The 16,884-nt window shown below is 32.5% G+C and overlaps 1 protein-coding gene across 1 annotated transcript; it reads left to right on the forward strand.

Annotated features, from left to right (window-relative positions):
* The first annotated feature begins 10,294 nt into the window (after positions 1-10,294).
* Positions 10,295-13,168, forward strand: LOC103579110 (uncharacterized). The gene is made up of 6 exons (XM_053739534.1): positions 10,295-10,356; positions 10,631-10,728; positions 11,154-11,349; positions 11,431-11,640; positions 12,056-12,384; positions 13,148-13,168. Exons 2-6 carry the CDS (start codon positions 10,675-10,677, stop codon positions 13,166-13,168), a joined length of 810 nt encoding a protein of 269 aa, XP_053595509.1. The 5' UTR covers positions 10,295-10,356; positions 10,631-10,674.
* The last annotated feature ends 3,716 nt before the right edge of the window (positions 13,169-16,884 follow it).

Consider the following 16,884-nt stretch of genomic DNA (forward strand, 5'->3'; position numbering starts at 1 on the left):
TCAAAATCGGATAATTCGTTCGAGAGTTGTCGCGGGAGAAAGAAATGGTGAAAAACGGTTTTTTCTAAATATTTTTTAAACGACTGACGCGATCGATTTCAAATTTTAATCAGCTCTAGAATTCAATAAAACGCGCCGATTGCCACGTCAACTATCAGAATCGATTGATTAGTTCAAAAGATATCGGCGTTGAAAAGTTAAAAAAATAACATTTTATGTTATTTTTTCCGGATAAATCATAATATAACGTACTAAAATGTGCCTGATATCATACTAACTCATCTTTTTTATGGTTTCTTTTGATCATATAATGTCATCGAACTTGGTTTTTAGTTTAAATTATATTATCAACAAAAAAATCGATAAAATGTAGTTTTTAATATTTTTCTCGGATATTTCATATTTTATTGTTTCTTACATGAGTCAAAACTAATTTAAATCTTGATTTTGATCCCTGACATTGATTTTTGCTTCAATACACTTATTTTACTGAACATAATCAGAAACTAAATTTTAAAAACCGCTTTATTGATGATTTTCGATTCTTAAATTTTCAAACTTCAGCATAACAGATAACTTGTTAGAGCTTGAACAGATCTTAAAAAAATAATTGCATGTGATAGCATTTTCGAGCTCGAAAATATATCTACACTAATGTTTTCGATCTCTTTGAGGTCGAAAACAGCGGGAAGTTTTGGGGCTGGCCCGCAGGATCAACCGACACCCAGATTTTTTTTTATTAAAACACCAATGACACTTTTCATTATTTTTTACCCCGAAAATGATGCCGTTAGTCCTATTCGATTATTCAAACTGCAAGTATGCGAAACTTGCAAAGCACCCCTTTGTAGCCTAAACTTTGAGGGTTGGTTTCACTTCCTAGGTATGTTTTTACGCAGGTAAAAAAATACGTTTTCCTTAGATTTCGACGGAGAATAACATATCTCAGTTTCATCGAATTTGGAGGGGGACACTTGGCACACCTTCCTTTTGAGTTAAAAATTTAAAAAATTTTAATCAAGTATAAGAAATTTTAACTTCTTATTTTTTTTAATTTATCAAAAGAAGTTATTATCACCTCGCTATGAGTGTGTATATCTCTATTAATTTCTTTATTCTATAAACATTAATATAATTTAGTACAATGCAAATAACAAAATCAATCATTTATTGATGTCTTTAATTTTCTTAAGTTCATTTCCCAGGAAAAAATAAAATTATATATAATTATATCAAAATGTATATAAATCACTATACAAAATTATGTATGAGTTTTGGACATGTATAATTTTATATTATTATCCATAATTTCATATAGTGATTTATATATATTTTTATATAATTATAAATAATTTTGTTTTCCAGGATTCTAATGATTAGTAACTTATAATGAATTAATTACTTATATTGAATCACTACACACTTAAACTAGAAATAAAATCAATACAATTTACAGCGATAAAAGAGAAGACATTGAAACGAAAATCGGTGCGTGAATCGGTAAGTGTGTACTTGCAGAAGAAGTGAAACTTCAGTAGCTATTAGAAATTCACAATCACAAATTTGGCACACTGTAAAAAAAGATTCCTAACATCAAACCAGATTTGTTTGGCTCATGTACTCCGTGCGTTTGGATACAGCCAAGCGCGTCAAGCGATTGAGTCTACCGTCCTCTACGTTTGACAGTATACTTTGCTCCAACTGAGAGTTTTTTGAAGGAAGGTACCGAATCGTTTGAGCTTACTCTATGGTATTTGATATAACTCAATAGCTTTATGCAGTTGAAACAAATAGAAATTAGTTCAAGTCATTTATGCTGTTGATACAATAATGATTTTTGTTTTATATGAATAAGTTAAAAATTTTATTTAAAGTAAATTGTAAGGTGATTGAAGGTATGAATTTTCAGTTAAGTCAAAATTTTATTAAAGCAAATGAATTTAGGTGTTAAAAGTAATATCTTTTTAGGTCCGCAGAAACTCTCTTTGCAATTGATTCAATAAAAAATGTAATTATTTCAAATTGCTGAATTGCATTGATAAAAAAAAACAGTAATCTGAATCAAATAAATATTGCCTTTAATTATCTCATTAATAATTTATTAAAAAAAAATTTTTTTTTTTCTTTTGTATTTATTTTTGATTTAATTTGATTTTTATTATTTTTTTAACTTCCCGCTACGAAAATTGCAAATTTTCAAAAATTCGGGAAGTTATTGGTTTCAGTCCGATTTTCGAAAATCGAATTTCTAAGAAATCTTGACTTTTTGAGGTTCTAGGGAGCTATCCTAACTAATTTCACTATGATGTCCGAGTGTACGTATGTATGTATGTACGTACGTACGTACGTATATAAATATCTATAACTTTTGAACGGATGAACCGATTTGGATCATCAATGTGTCATTCGATGCGGCTTGCGAATATCTCGAAGCTGAAAAAAAAAATTAAACTTGATCGGTACGGATTGTTCAGAGATATTCCAAAAATAAACTTTTTTCGAAAATGTTTTTTTTGGATAATTTTTTATGTTCTCGATGGATTTAAGCGTTAGTTAAGCGGAATTATCACACAAGAATAATTTAGATTAAACGAAGCGGTTTGAGAGTACGTGGTAGCACGTTAGACTCCTCAAGGTAGGATGGAAGATCCGAAGTAATACAGTTGATACCAGAAGCGAAAAGCCATGGAATGGCGGCGTCTTCTTCCTTCGTTGCCGCTCGGTAGTGACGTGGAAAGCATGACTGGGGTGCTAGAAACTCCACCCAACTGAAAAATATTCGAACATAAAATTTATATAAAACGACAGATAGTCTAAATGTAAATTATTCGAAAAAAATATACGTTTATAATTGACGTGAAAAGAAACAGAGTAAAACGCACCAACCTTGTATATGTAAATTATGCCATGAATAAAGGCTTAAGAATGTTATTGTATGGAAAAGACATTTTTTTCGAAAATAAATAAATAAGTATGGACTTGATCGATATTTCTGAAAACGTTTTTTACAAGCTACATCATTAACTTCACTCGGTAACGCGATTTTCTTTCAGAAAAATATCCAAAACAGAACTCTGTTTCCAAAGCAGAGCGTGAATTAAATTTAAAAAATACAGCAGCAAGAAATATTTACTAATTGATTTACTTATTCTATTTGATAGGATTGAAAAAAAAATATATATATATTTATATATATATATATATATATGTACATATATTTATAAAATAAATAATTAGATTAAGAAGGAATATACAATAACGTAAATAAAATAAAGAAATTATTTATGTTTGTTTTATGTTATTTATGGCTCATACAAATTATGGAACAATAAAAATCACGTAGTAAATCAGTAATAATAAATGGAGTAATAAATAAATTAAGGGTAAAAGCCTCTTCTGAATTCGGCTTATGGGTATCACAAGCCGGACAGTTAGCAGGTAAGTTGTCTGCATTTGCCCTTATCTAAAGATTTTCGGAGCAGGTCAAACATATTCTTACAGCAAAGCAATTGGTGCAAATCATTTCGATTCTATTGTTACCGCACGATTCGCAAATCATCGATAATATTCCCCTCTCTTCAACATTGTCCAAGACTATTGATTTATGCTTCACACAAATTACGAAGAAATAATGTACAAATGTTTTATTAATCATCCAAAAGTAATATGAATTGTTCATCATTTCCTATAACATCATTATCAATCACAATGTAATTTCCCTTACCAACAGCAACTGGAAAGTAATATATAAAATAAGAATACTTATAACTTGTCGTATAATGTATATTACTATTAATATGAATAATATATTACCATATTTTTTTATAAGAGCTTTAATGAAACTATTAACATCTTCGACGTTTGCAATAACATTTTCATTTTTCAGGACAGGAATAATGTGAGCAGCACATTCTAGAAAGTGAGGAATGTCAAGGGTGTTGCTGGTGTATACTTCCCAAATTTTTTTTCATAATTTCTGTATGAAGTATATGCTTAGACTGCATTAGACGTCTAACAGCACGTCCCATTAATAAAGCTTGAAGCTCAGTTCGTATAACTTCATATAAACTTTTTAAACATGCTGTAAATAATAGTTTAGCATATAATAAAACTTGATTAGGAGATAGCTTTGTTGAATAAAAGTGTTTCTAGAAATATCATTAATTGCAGTAGAACAATATAAAGGTATAAATGTACATTTAATCGCTGAATAAACATAATTTGAGATACAACATATATTAAATAGCTAAATATAGTACACTATGATAAATTTCCTAAACATGGATTAAATCTGGAGTGAATAAGATGTGAAAAAAAACTTACTATTATTTCATATGCGGAGTGATGGTTTTGAACCTACTTCTAAACTCTGAGCGATAAACCTGGGTAAAAAAAATTATATATAATCATACATAATTATAAATGATTGTATATAATTATATGTAATTCGTATCTGAGAGCAACTGAGGCAGCCTGTCGGCACGCGCGTGGCTCGGGCGATCACCGAAGTTAAGTAGCATCGAGCAGAATCATTACGTGACTGGGTGATCGTTTAGCCTTACGTCGGGTTCGAACGAAGATCTCTGATCGTTAGATGCGGGATGAAGATCCAGTGATCGGTAAAATGGGAATTTTATCGATCACTGGAGCTTCATTTAAATCGAAACTGTACTGGCTAGGTTTTCTCTGTGGTTTTCCTAGTCACTGCACCTCCATTGCACAAGGGAGGCTGCAGGGCATCACCGCAATGATGCAGTACAGTATAAGCCCAAGTCGGGCCACAGCCGCACAAGGAAAAGCAGGAAAAAAATTAAAGCAGTTGCGATATAGAGGCAAAAAGTGTAAAAGGCCATAATTGCGGCTATACACTAGAAAACAATTAAAAAAAAAATAGTTCGCATCTGATTATGTTATAACGGTAGGCCCTGGCTACTTCGTGTCCAGTAGCCACGAACCACAGTTGAATTATTTTCCCGAATAAATTAATTGATTAATAATAAATTGTTAATATAAATATAAATCATAACTATTTTGTTGCTGGTTCTTAAAGGGAAAAGATCGCAGGAGTAGGTCGACTCGTTTTGACCGGACACGCGGCTGAACATCACAACTTATTCTATACGACACTGGTGATGAAAGTAATTTTATTTAGAGACTCAATTTAATTATTTATAAGATTTAGTTTTATTTAACCAAGATCCAAATATATACAAAATTCCCCTTTATATGAATTTAATTTCTTTTAGAAATAAGTAAGTGTCCAGTGACAATAAAATAAATTTATTTGACGCGCAGTTATTTAATGGACACGGGAAAATAAAATCTAATAGTTATTTACGCTAAATTCTTGGTGAAGAGAGAGATATAAATATGAATATAACTTTATTATAAAATCTTATCTGGGCTTATTATGTACGACGTACTGGTGGTGTAGGACGCCGCTGCATCGTTGAGCTTCGCCGTGGGTCGTCGTCCAGGTTCTGGGCTGCTTACGGTACTGGATACTTGGCACCAACACTGATTAAACTTCACTAGTGGTTTTCTAAACCAATTTTAAAACCAAATATTCACCGAAGCAATTTATTTCACTCAAAATTATCAGATGCAGAATTTAATTGATTTCTTAACTGACTTTTGCGTGTCTGCTAAGCCGATCGCTTGAACTTGAGTCGATCGCTTGAACTCGAATGTCGTCTCTGATCGAGACGTCTTAGGTCCCAACCTCCGATGACCCCTACCTAATTATGCGCACATGACCGATTTATGGTCACCTGCTGCGCGAAATTATCCCTTGTGGTCTAGCGCCTAACTCAGCCGAACTCAGCAATCAGGCTGTAATGAGAGAGAGAGAGAGAGAGAGAAAGACCAAATTCAGTCAGAGACAGCGAGAGAGCCGCACTCTCACGTCGTATACCAACGCTGCCCGGTTATAATGTATAAACCATTTATAATTTGATATATAATAATATGTAATTATATAAAATTATATATAAACATATATAATGTTTTTTACTATATGATCATTTATAAATTATATACATGCGTATAATTGTATGCAAAATTATTCATTAACCCGTTGAGGACACATGGGGTCCAATGGACCCCAAATAAATTTTGAAGTATTTTTAAATCTAAAAAGACTCTTAGGAATAAGATTTAAAGCGCCTCCTGTTGTCGTTTGAAGTCTTCACAACAAGTTTTCACACGTTACAAAGGTCTCCTTGGCATTAGTCGTCCTGCAAAATTATATTAGTGCAGACGTGTTTTTTTTTTGGGGTTCAATAGACCCTGTGTGGCCTTACTGTGGCAAAGTTTTAAAAAATTCAATTTTTTTTTTATTGTTTATCAGTGTCAAACTGTTTCTGTAAACGTAAGTATTTATGCATAAATTGAATTTTTTTCCGGCAATAAATAATGGTTATTATTTATATATATTTGTGTATATATAATTCAGATGCCTTACAATCTTCGGCCTCGAACTATCGCCAGCTGTCTAATGCAAGAACGGAATATAGTATAGCGCTGGATAGCTCAACTGGTAGAGCACTCGGCGCGATACCGACAAGGTCTGGGTTCGATTCCCAGTTCAGGTTATCTATGTTTTTCTCAATTTATCAATAAATTGTCTTGTTGAGAGGGTTTGCATGTTTATGTTTCCACTATACTTAGGAAAATTAGTGCATTACCATTATTCTAATGTTATAATTATTATATATCATATAACATTGATCTAATGTTATAATTAATATAATAAATGATTTTTCTATTAAAAAACTTCATGTTTTCACATTTTTCTGCATGTTTAGTTGTACTATTCCCTTATTACAAAACTAACCGATATTCGTGACTCCAAACTTCAAAATAAATATACTTTTTTCAGACTTCATTAGAAAACTATTTCTTTCTTGAAAGAATATAGTTCCTTGAATAAAATCTCGTTGGGTTTTTTTATGATATTTTGAAAATTAAAATTTTTACGACTATTTTTATAAAAAAAATTCAGTTTCGTGAGTTTTTTTTTCTTAACAATGTTTTAGTATTTTAAAATCATTAAAATACCAAAACAATCATTGAACTATTTAGAAAGAACATAAAATTAAAGTTTGACGCCGATTTTTCGTCGATACATAGCGTAGAACACAAATGAGAATTGTTTTCCTGTGTGGGGTCTGCTGGACCCCGTGTGTCCTCAACGTAATTTTTTCGATGTGTGTCCTCAACGGGTTGAAATTATTTTCTTGTAAATCTTTTGATTCTAATTGATATTGGAATTAAAATAAACAAGTTTTAATTATCTCCCGAGTAAAAACCTAAAATAGCCGCAACACCGCTGCAACACCGCTGCACGGCTGCTAGAGCGCTGCAGCGTCACCGAATCACAGCCGTGACATTTAAAAAAATTTCATGGTTGCCGCAGCACCACCGCACCATGACCGTGATGAGGGAAAAATTTTACCGATTGCTGCACCACCGCCGCACCACGTCCGTGACACCTAAAAAACGACGTGTTCGCCGCAACGCCGCTGCACAACAGCCGTAACATTTGAATAAATAATCCTCGAAATATTAAAAAAAATCTATAAAAACATAACCGCCGCACCACGACTGCACCACAGCTGCACGGCATTAAATAACAAAAAGTTATAAAACAAAATATTCTTGCAAAATAATAATCCGAGTTTCAAAGATAATAATTAAAATTAAATCGATCATTAATTATTTAAAGAATAATGATTGTATGTTTTTTAAATTATCACTTAAATATTTCTTGAATATAACGAATTCTCAATTTTCAATTGAATTATTTGTAAATTAATAAGTATTTTCAATTCATAATTAAAATAATTTTCAATAAAAAATTACATTTAATTTCAAACTACAAAATATTTCAATCACAAATTATTTTATTATATTATGATTGAACATTAACTGAAGTACCTACCAAAAAAAAAAAAAATTTTAATTGAATCTCTAATTATTATTATCTTATTTTTATGTTATACGGACCAACCAAACCTCTAACTGGATTTTTGTTATCATAAGTGGTAATTGCAATAAATTGTTAATAGTAATCGTATCATAAAATGTAGATTTTTGATGGTAGTCAAGTAATGAGTGTTAATTAACCATCATGAGTAATCTGATAGAGAAATTGTGTCTTTTTATGGTATCAGTATAAGTTAATATATTCAAATAAAATCAAAATGAAAAGTAAAAGAAAAAATGTATCTTAGCGCATCAAATATACTTCCTAAAATTTTATTTGACAACTGAATTTTTTTTTTTCTAATTTGAAATATTTATCGATTGTCCTTGATTATTAATTGAAATACTTTATAATGCACGGCAATAATTGTTAATTATAATAACTAAAGTAATTTCAAAATAGTACATATTTTTAGTTAATACGTTCAAAATATTGAAATCATCATCGAATCAATACTCATTAATAAAGTGATAATCCAATTTAATATAGTGGAAACCTAAAACATGCAAACCTTCTCAATAAGACAATTTATAGATAAATTGAGTAAAATATAAATAGCCCGAACTGGGAATCGAACCCAGACCATGTCGGTATCGCGCCGAGTGCTCTACCAGTTGAGCTATCCGGCACTATACTATATTCCGTTCAATTTGATCTATAACTTATTGAGCCACACCGTCCATCGTACGGTATTACACCAATTTAAGACTTAATGTCGGCGATAGTACGTATATTTTTACTTATGCACAAATAAAAAAAAAATATATATATATATATATATATATATATCTGGATGTATGATGTATATATATGTTTATACTTTACCTGTTTTCTTTTAAAGGCTGTAAATTCTTCATTCGACGTTTCAATTCATATTGTCTGCTTCGACCATAATTATCGATATTGTTCGAATTTTTTAATTTTTTTGGCATTTTAAAAGTTTGTTGAGAAACTGATAAATTGTTTTTGAATGTTAACGACTTTAAAAAATTCACACGCACGTTTCGGCCATTACATAAAAGCAGCACTAGCGCTTATGTCTATGTATTGAAATGTATAGATGTATACATATACGCAAAGGATGATACACATCCATACATACTATACCAAAACGCCAGGAAGAAAGACGCGTGTTTATTCCTGTTTTGTTCCTCTACATTAAAGTCGCATTTGTTAGTGAAATGTTCAATTATAAGAAATTTGTATGATTGTGATGCTGAAACGAAATAAATCAACGTGGACATTAATTTTCTGGCCAGAAACATGTGAAATTTCGATAATAAACATTAAAGATATTAGTGAAATATTAAAACCAAAGTTCATTCGAGTTGGTTGGTGCGGCGATCTTCCTTGGGTTGATGCAGAAGGTCTTACGACATTATATGAAGCTAAATTACTAAAAATTTCACGTAAGTACTTTAATTATCTGTCAATCCTTCGAACTTATAGGTTAGTTATCTGATGTACGTCATGATACTGAAGTTAGCCGACGTCTAATAATTTTTGAATTATTTTTCTCAAGATAAATTAGGAAAAAAAAAACATTCGAAAAAAATGCACTTTTAGATTTTTTAATTTTCTAAATGCGGATATTTTTAGTTATTTTTTTTTTTTTGAATTATTGATTTGTTTGACAAAAGATGAAAATTTTCTGATTGTCTGTCAGTTTCAAGATCATATATATGATATATGTCTTAATTACTTGCAAGTATTGTGTTTCTGCAATCATCAGTGTGGTTATTATTATCTTATCGTCCGAATACACTATCTTCACCATGTATAATATTTAGTTTACTTAATTCAATACAACTATGATGATATTATAATAATTCAAAAAATGTTATAAAAAATTTAATTGCAAATTTATTCTTTCAACATTTTTACGTAATTTCTATCGTAATTTTAATTCAATTAATCTATTTCCCAGGTGATAAAAATTATTTAGAATATCTGGTTGTTGATGTTTTTGGAAAAATTATAAAGAAAACTTATTCTACAAGCATAATGTCTGAAAAAAAAAGTTTAAAATCAATAAAAAAAAGAAAAAAGTGTGGCTCTTCAACGAAATACTAAAACTGTAAATTATTCAACCACCGAACTTCCTAAACTCACAAAACTTTCAAATAATAACCATCCGGAAAATAGTTTGAATATCAAAACTAATAGCATAAAAAATAAAGCATCAACTCTGGTTGGTAATGAAGATTCTACTGCTGACCAGCTAACTACTGATACCAATAATTGTGAAAAATTGGATATTTCATCAACTGATGAACCAATACCAGGCACTTCCGAGGCAATAGTATCCACGAGTCAACCAATCTGCCAAAATTGTTTGCAATGCATTTGTAAAAGCTGAAGATCGAATGGTAAGTATCTAAGATTTGTGTAGATCATCAAGTATGAGAAAAATATTTGTAGTCGTTTTTGATAATTTTTAAACACAAGTAATTAATATTTTAAAAGTTTTATTGGATTAATTGTAAAGAAAATTTAGATTTGTTTTACGATAGCTATGGAAGGTTTAATATAGCTGTTGACTTAATAATATCTTTCATTCGATTCGTTTCTATACATATATGCTTATTGTTAATGCATGATGTGGAATCATTGCTAAGACTATATATTCATAATTTTTTTTAGTAACACCTCAATATGTTGCATTCCTTTAGCAACAATTACATGCCATGCAACATTTACTGGCCAAAAATGATCAATTTATTGGTAATGGAGATTGTAAGGTATGTTATGTAGATTATATCATTATCGTAGTACACGTTTTATAACGTTTATTAAACTATATGATGCACTTATGATTATTAAATAATATTTTAACTTGCTCATATTTGTAATGCCCATTAATTTTAAGCGGCATTATAACATGCCATCTCAGAATTTCTTTACTCAATGACAACTCTGTCCAAAAACTCGACCCAAAACATCTTTACCCAAAGTATACTGTATATTAATGACATCATTTTTATCCTAGTTAAACTCTACCCATGACATGTCTATCATAATTAAACTTGATAGAGTTTATCTCATATCGTAATGCCATAATAATTGAAGCTTTTTGAAAATTTCATTTATTTAAATATATCCCCGATGAAAATACTTATTGACTAAGCTTGAGTTTAAGTTTTAATCACTTTTATTTTCAATTTAGATTGAATTATTTCCGAACACGGGAATATTCTTAACTCATAATCAAATAAATCTGGCATTATCAAAAGCTAACTCAAATCCTCGGGAGTGGGTTCGATGTTTACTTAGTTACATTGTCAGTCCAGATGAATTTATAGCTTTCAAAACAGCAGAAGGAATGAACAAGAGCAACAGTAATATTCGCAATGCTATTATTGGTAAATGATTTTCATGTGGTAAATTTAATATTAACAATAATATACTATAAAGTAATGATGTATACAGATTTATAATTTTAGGATACTTGAACAGTGAACATAAATTTGTGTTATCAACGACGGATTTTAATGATATAGTGAGACGGAAAATTTACCAGTATTCACTCGAAAAAAAAAATCCTATTGCAGTTGAAGAGTTTAAAAATCAGAGTCGTCAAAGAGCAAAAAAAAGTAGAGAAAAGCGGAAGTCAGTTACTGATGATTCTGAGAAGATTCCGAAGAAATTGAAAAGTAAGAAAATATGATATTCTTTTTTTATAATTTCATACTTTTATGAATTTTCAATATTTCTGCTAAGTTAAAACATCCAGTTTTTATACTTGTCTCAGTCAGAGAATAATAAATTTTGAAACCAATCCATAAAGCAGAAAAAAAATCAGTCTGTCAGTTGACTCTGCGTGCCAGCCCCAAAACTTCCCACTGTTTTCGAGCTCCTTGAGCTCGAAAACTTGTTGTGAAAACATTTTCGAGCTCTTCGAGCTAATCGGGTTGGCATCTTCATCCTCTGGCCTTTAATATCTTCTTATTTGATTCCTTACCAATCGATTACTATTTATAATAATAATTGATAGTGTAGATTATATTTTTATTTATCATTTAATTTTACAATTTATTTCTTTTTGTTTGTTATTTTTGTTTTCTGTAGTTATCAATACTGAAATTTCGAAAGAAGCTGAGGAAGTAGTAAACAAAGATGAATTAAATAATATGAAACAATCTGAAGAAGCTGAGTTACGAACGGATGAAATGAAAGAAAATATCGAACAACCACTGAACAATAAATTGATTGATACTGATGGTTCAAAAGTTAAAGAAATGAACAATAACGAAAGGAAACAAGAAGAATTGAACGGCTCAGCAGATTTCATCCAAGAACGAAAACAAGCAAATAATGAATCAGAAAGGACAAACAGCTCAACAAATTTTGATAAATCAAATGCAACAGATAATAACAAAATTCCACCTTCGACAACTGTTCCTTCAAACACTATCTTACAGAATTCGCCTTATAATAATACAAATGCTGAGCCTTATTATTATTCACCTGAAAATTATCATTACTATCATTCATCTCAAAATGCTGGAAACTACCATGATATTCAATACAACAATTTTTACTACCCACCCAACCCACAGTATCATGAAAACAGATTTGATAATCAAGCTCAAAATTTTCAATTCAATAATAGTTTTTATCCCTCATCACAATATAATTCAATCGATAATAATTATCAATACCCCCCTAATGATAGTAACGATCCGAAGAATTATGACCATAATTCTAATCAAAAATTTTTAAATCTATAATTAATATGCAGTTTTTCAAAATCTATATTTATTCAGTTATATCTGTGTATTAAAATTTAATAAAATTTGTGAAATGAAAAATATCATTTATTTATTAATTGCATGCATTTTATATTCGTTTTTTATATAAGTGCAGCTATGCTTCGGCGGTGGTGCGGCTATATGCTAGCTAAAAAATAAAATAGTGCAGCTACGCTTCGGCGGTGGTGCGGCAATGCCGAGGGAGTTAAATTTCAGCATGCGGCGGTATTTTCCGCCAAACGGCGGTCGTGCAGCGGTGGTGCGGCTTTATGGTGCGAATACCGTGCAGCTATGGTGCGGCGGTAAATAAAAATCTTTATATTTTTTTAAAAAATATAAATTCTTATTTTTACTCGGGCTGTTTAAAAACGATAATCAAGTAACTACTCATAGGTTTTTATTTTTCCAGATGCAAAATTGTCACAACTAATATAATATAACTTTCAGATATTTGTAGAGAAAACTAATAATTACCAGTGAATTGCCAAATTGTGGAAAGTAGTCATTTAAGCAACGATTGTAAGCTTCAGAATAGTTATTAGTTGTTGCTATAGGATTAAAAATACTAAAATTTTCGGGTTTCACAATTCTTACCCAGTACGATACGTAGTAATTCAAAAAAGTACCAAATGATTGCCTAATAGCCGTGTAGTGATTCACTAGCCATTCGAATGTGTTTTCCATTTCATTAACAGGCAGTAGAACTAATGCGATTATTTTTCTAAAGAAAATTTTACCATCTTCCCAGTATCTTAAAAGTTTTAATGAGCCTAATTTATCAGTTTTCTTTATTAATGCCTGTAAAGAATAGATAAAACATATTCTGTTTAAATTAATAATAAAAATTGTTTCTATTAACATATTGATTTATGAAATATTTCTTCATACTTGCATGTAGTAAAAGTAACAGCCTCGGCTAATTGCATTTGAAAAACATTCTTTAAATGCATTTCTGAGACTGACTCCATAATCCATCATAAAAGACAAAACCTGTAAATTAAGTGCACAACGGGCGAAATATCTGATAGCTGCCAGGTAACATGATTTTGACTTTCTGAACATAAAACTCCATGATAATGGTAAAACCTAGAATAAAGAAGAAATAAATTAAATCACAGCGTCATATGTTAATTCCTTATATTTACTTAATATTTTTAGAAACAAGTAGCAATTTGTTCATTGGCAAGAAAGATTTTGTCTTTAAGAGGGTCAACACTCAAGGCAAAGGAACAGTCTTAGTGAAGATATAGAGGCGTATAGAAGAAAAACTAATGATATATGCGACTTAATACAAATATAAGATTATACTTTTATTGATAAACGATTTAAATCGATTTGAATAAATAATTATTTTAATAAATGAGTTGCATGTATTAGTGTCACATTGTTTAGTCACGAGCTTGATTAATTTAAATCAAGCTTCGTGCATTTCCGCTCGGTTCGGGAGAAGCCGAGCTCGCTACTGACTGAAGGTCAGAATAGTGCCGGGTCACTCGCTATTTGGGCCCGGCACATACAATTTCTAACTCAGGATCGTGTCAAGACGTCCTGAGAACCCGCTACAAGCTGACCAATCACAAAATTCGTTTTATATTGGTCAGCCTATGAGAGAGCTCGCTATCAACTGATACCTGTTGGCGCGCTTTTAAGCCAATAGGAAAATTCGTTATATGCAGCAAGGCTGCCACGTCGACACCAAGCTTCTCGACAACTCAACGACGCTACCAATATTCATTCTACAACGTGTCTTTGCTACGTGCAACCTCGTGCTTGAACCGCTTCGCTTATTAACTTGTGTGAAACTAAATCAAATCGCTACGCTAAATTATCCTCAGTACTTAGACAGTACATCAAGGCTGCTATTTATTGAGAATAAATGAATTGTTCTTGTGACGATAATTAATTGTTAATTAATTATCATTGAAGTAACCGCTACTGACCACGTGTCAATTTTTATACGTGAATAAAATAACTGAGTTGCATTCGCTATCGCGTATAAATTTATCTAGTCGCATTCGCTATTGTATATAATTCTCATAATTTTAAGTGTAAATAAGTGTAAATAAATCTATAATTTATTTATTGATAAAATCTGTGTAATTTTTAATTGTTTAATTCACCTCGCCTAAACCAGATCCATTTAGTTTATTCGCTCATTTTACATTTTGGTCCTTCGAGCTGGATCTGGCGAAAATTAAACAATTAAAAATTATTTAAAAAAAAAAAAATTGTGAGAAAAAGTGTAGTGTCAGTTCTGTGTCGTGAAAATCGCTAAGTGCCGTGGGCATTGCTCAGCACTGCTAGAGTGCTGCCCAGGGTGATCTATTTTAGACACCGGTGTAAAAAGGACACTTAATAAAAAAAAAAGATCGAAAACTTAGCGTCGGGTTCACGTTATCGCGTCCATTTTGTGTGCCACGTCAAACCAAGATGGCCGCCGAAGCTCAAGTCGCTCTTCAAATGAACCGCATCGACACGATGCGCAATATGTCTGCTCGCTTAACTGACGCTGTACTAGCTAACCAAGGTGTCGCCGCTATTGATGCTGAACTCGCTATTCTAAATGATTTGTGGAATCGCTTCAACACAACTCATGAGAGATTATTCGACGATGTACCTGAGATCGTTGAAAATGAATACCACACAGGTAATGCATACGGTACCGCTGATCTCATATACACAGAGCTCAGAGTGAGACTCAGCACCGCTAGACCTGCTCCAGAACCTGCTCATGAAACCCAGCCCGCTAATCATGATCAGACCGCTTACTTTGGAGGCGTGCATAAATCCAACTTGCCGCAAATTAAACTACCAACCTTCCAGGGTTCTTATGACGAGTGGGACTCGTTCAAGGACCTGTTTACTTCGCTCATTATTAATGAAGATTCGCTAACCGGGTCACAAAAAATGCATTACCTGAAGACGCAGGTAAAAGGTGAGGCCGCTGCACTACTCACTAATCTACAGATCACTGATGACGCTTTCCAACCCGCTTGGGAATTACTGAATACTCGCTACACAAATCCACGTCGATTGCTTGACATGCACATCGATGATTTGTTGGATCGTCAACCGGTGACTTCACACTCCGCTGCTGATCTGGATGCGCTGCTACTCGCTAATAAAAATTCGCTGGACGCCATCGCTGCTTTGGGAATACCAATTGGTGAGTTGGACCCATTTTTAATTCGCTTGACTGTTTGCTGTTTACCATCAGACTTGAGAGTGGAATGGATGGCTTCGCTTGGGTTATCGAATGATTTTCCCACCTACCAACAATTACACGACATGCTAAAAGCAAAGGTGCGTGCGTGGGAAAATTCAGAGATTGGCGCAACCATAACCTCTACACCTAAGAGTGCTAGTGAAAGACCACCATCACCTAAGAATTACGCTAAGTCAGCCGCTACAACCAAGCAAGTGAAGTTTGGGAACAGTCGACCCGCTACCTCATCAACGCCATCTACATCTACTGGTTCCGCTAGCTACGTTGCTTTCACTCCCAGGGATCGTACGAGTGAACCGGGCATGTGCCCAATCTGCAAGGAGAAGCACTTTGTTCTCTTTTGCCCCAGTTACCAGAAGGCGTCGTCACTGAACAGAAGAACGATCGTCCAGCATTATCGTCTCTGTTTCAATTGCTTGGGACGCCACCGCTACGCTGATTGCAGAACTAAGCAGAAGTGCCGCCATTGTGATCAGCCACATCACACGTCAACGCATCTTGACGATGGTGCTGCCGCTAAACCAGCACAGGACGCTCCTGTAGCTGACCCAGGTAACAAATAGTTCCAATTTTGGTAACTTTTGTTTTGAATTCGCTAACTTAGTCTGCTTTCAGCTCATTCGCTCAATGTTTTACTCGCTACCGCTATTGTTAAGTTGAATTCGCTAACAGGAAGTACATGTACAGCCCGTGTACTTATTGATCAAGGATCGGAGTTATCCTTCGTGACGCATTCGCTAATCAAGAAGCTGGATATTCAACTCAGTAAAGCAGCTGTACCATTACGTGGAATTGGTAATGTGTCAGCTGGGCATTCGCTTGGGTCATGCAAGATGACGCTGCATTCGCTACACAACAACGCTTCTATTACCATCCAAGCTCATGTGCTTGCTCTATTGACTGTAAACTTACCGTCATTT

This window comes from Microplitis demolitor, chromosome 5, assembly GCF_026212275.2.
Source record: "Microplitis demolitor isolate Queensland-Clemson2020A chromosome 5, iyMicDemo2.1a, whole genome shotgun sequence".
NCBI lineage: Eukaryota > Metazoa > Arthropoda > Insecta > Hymenoptera > Braconidae > Microplitis > Microplitis demolitor.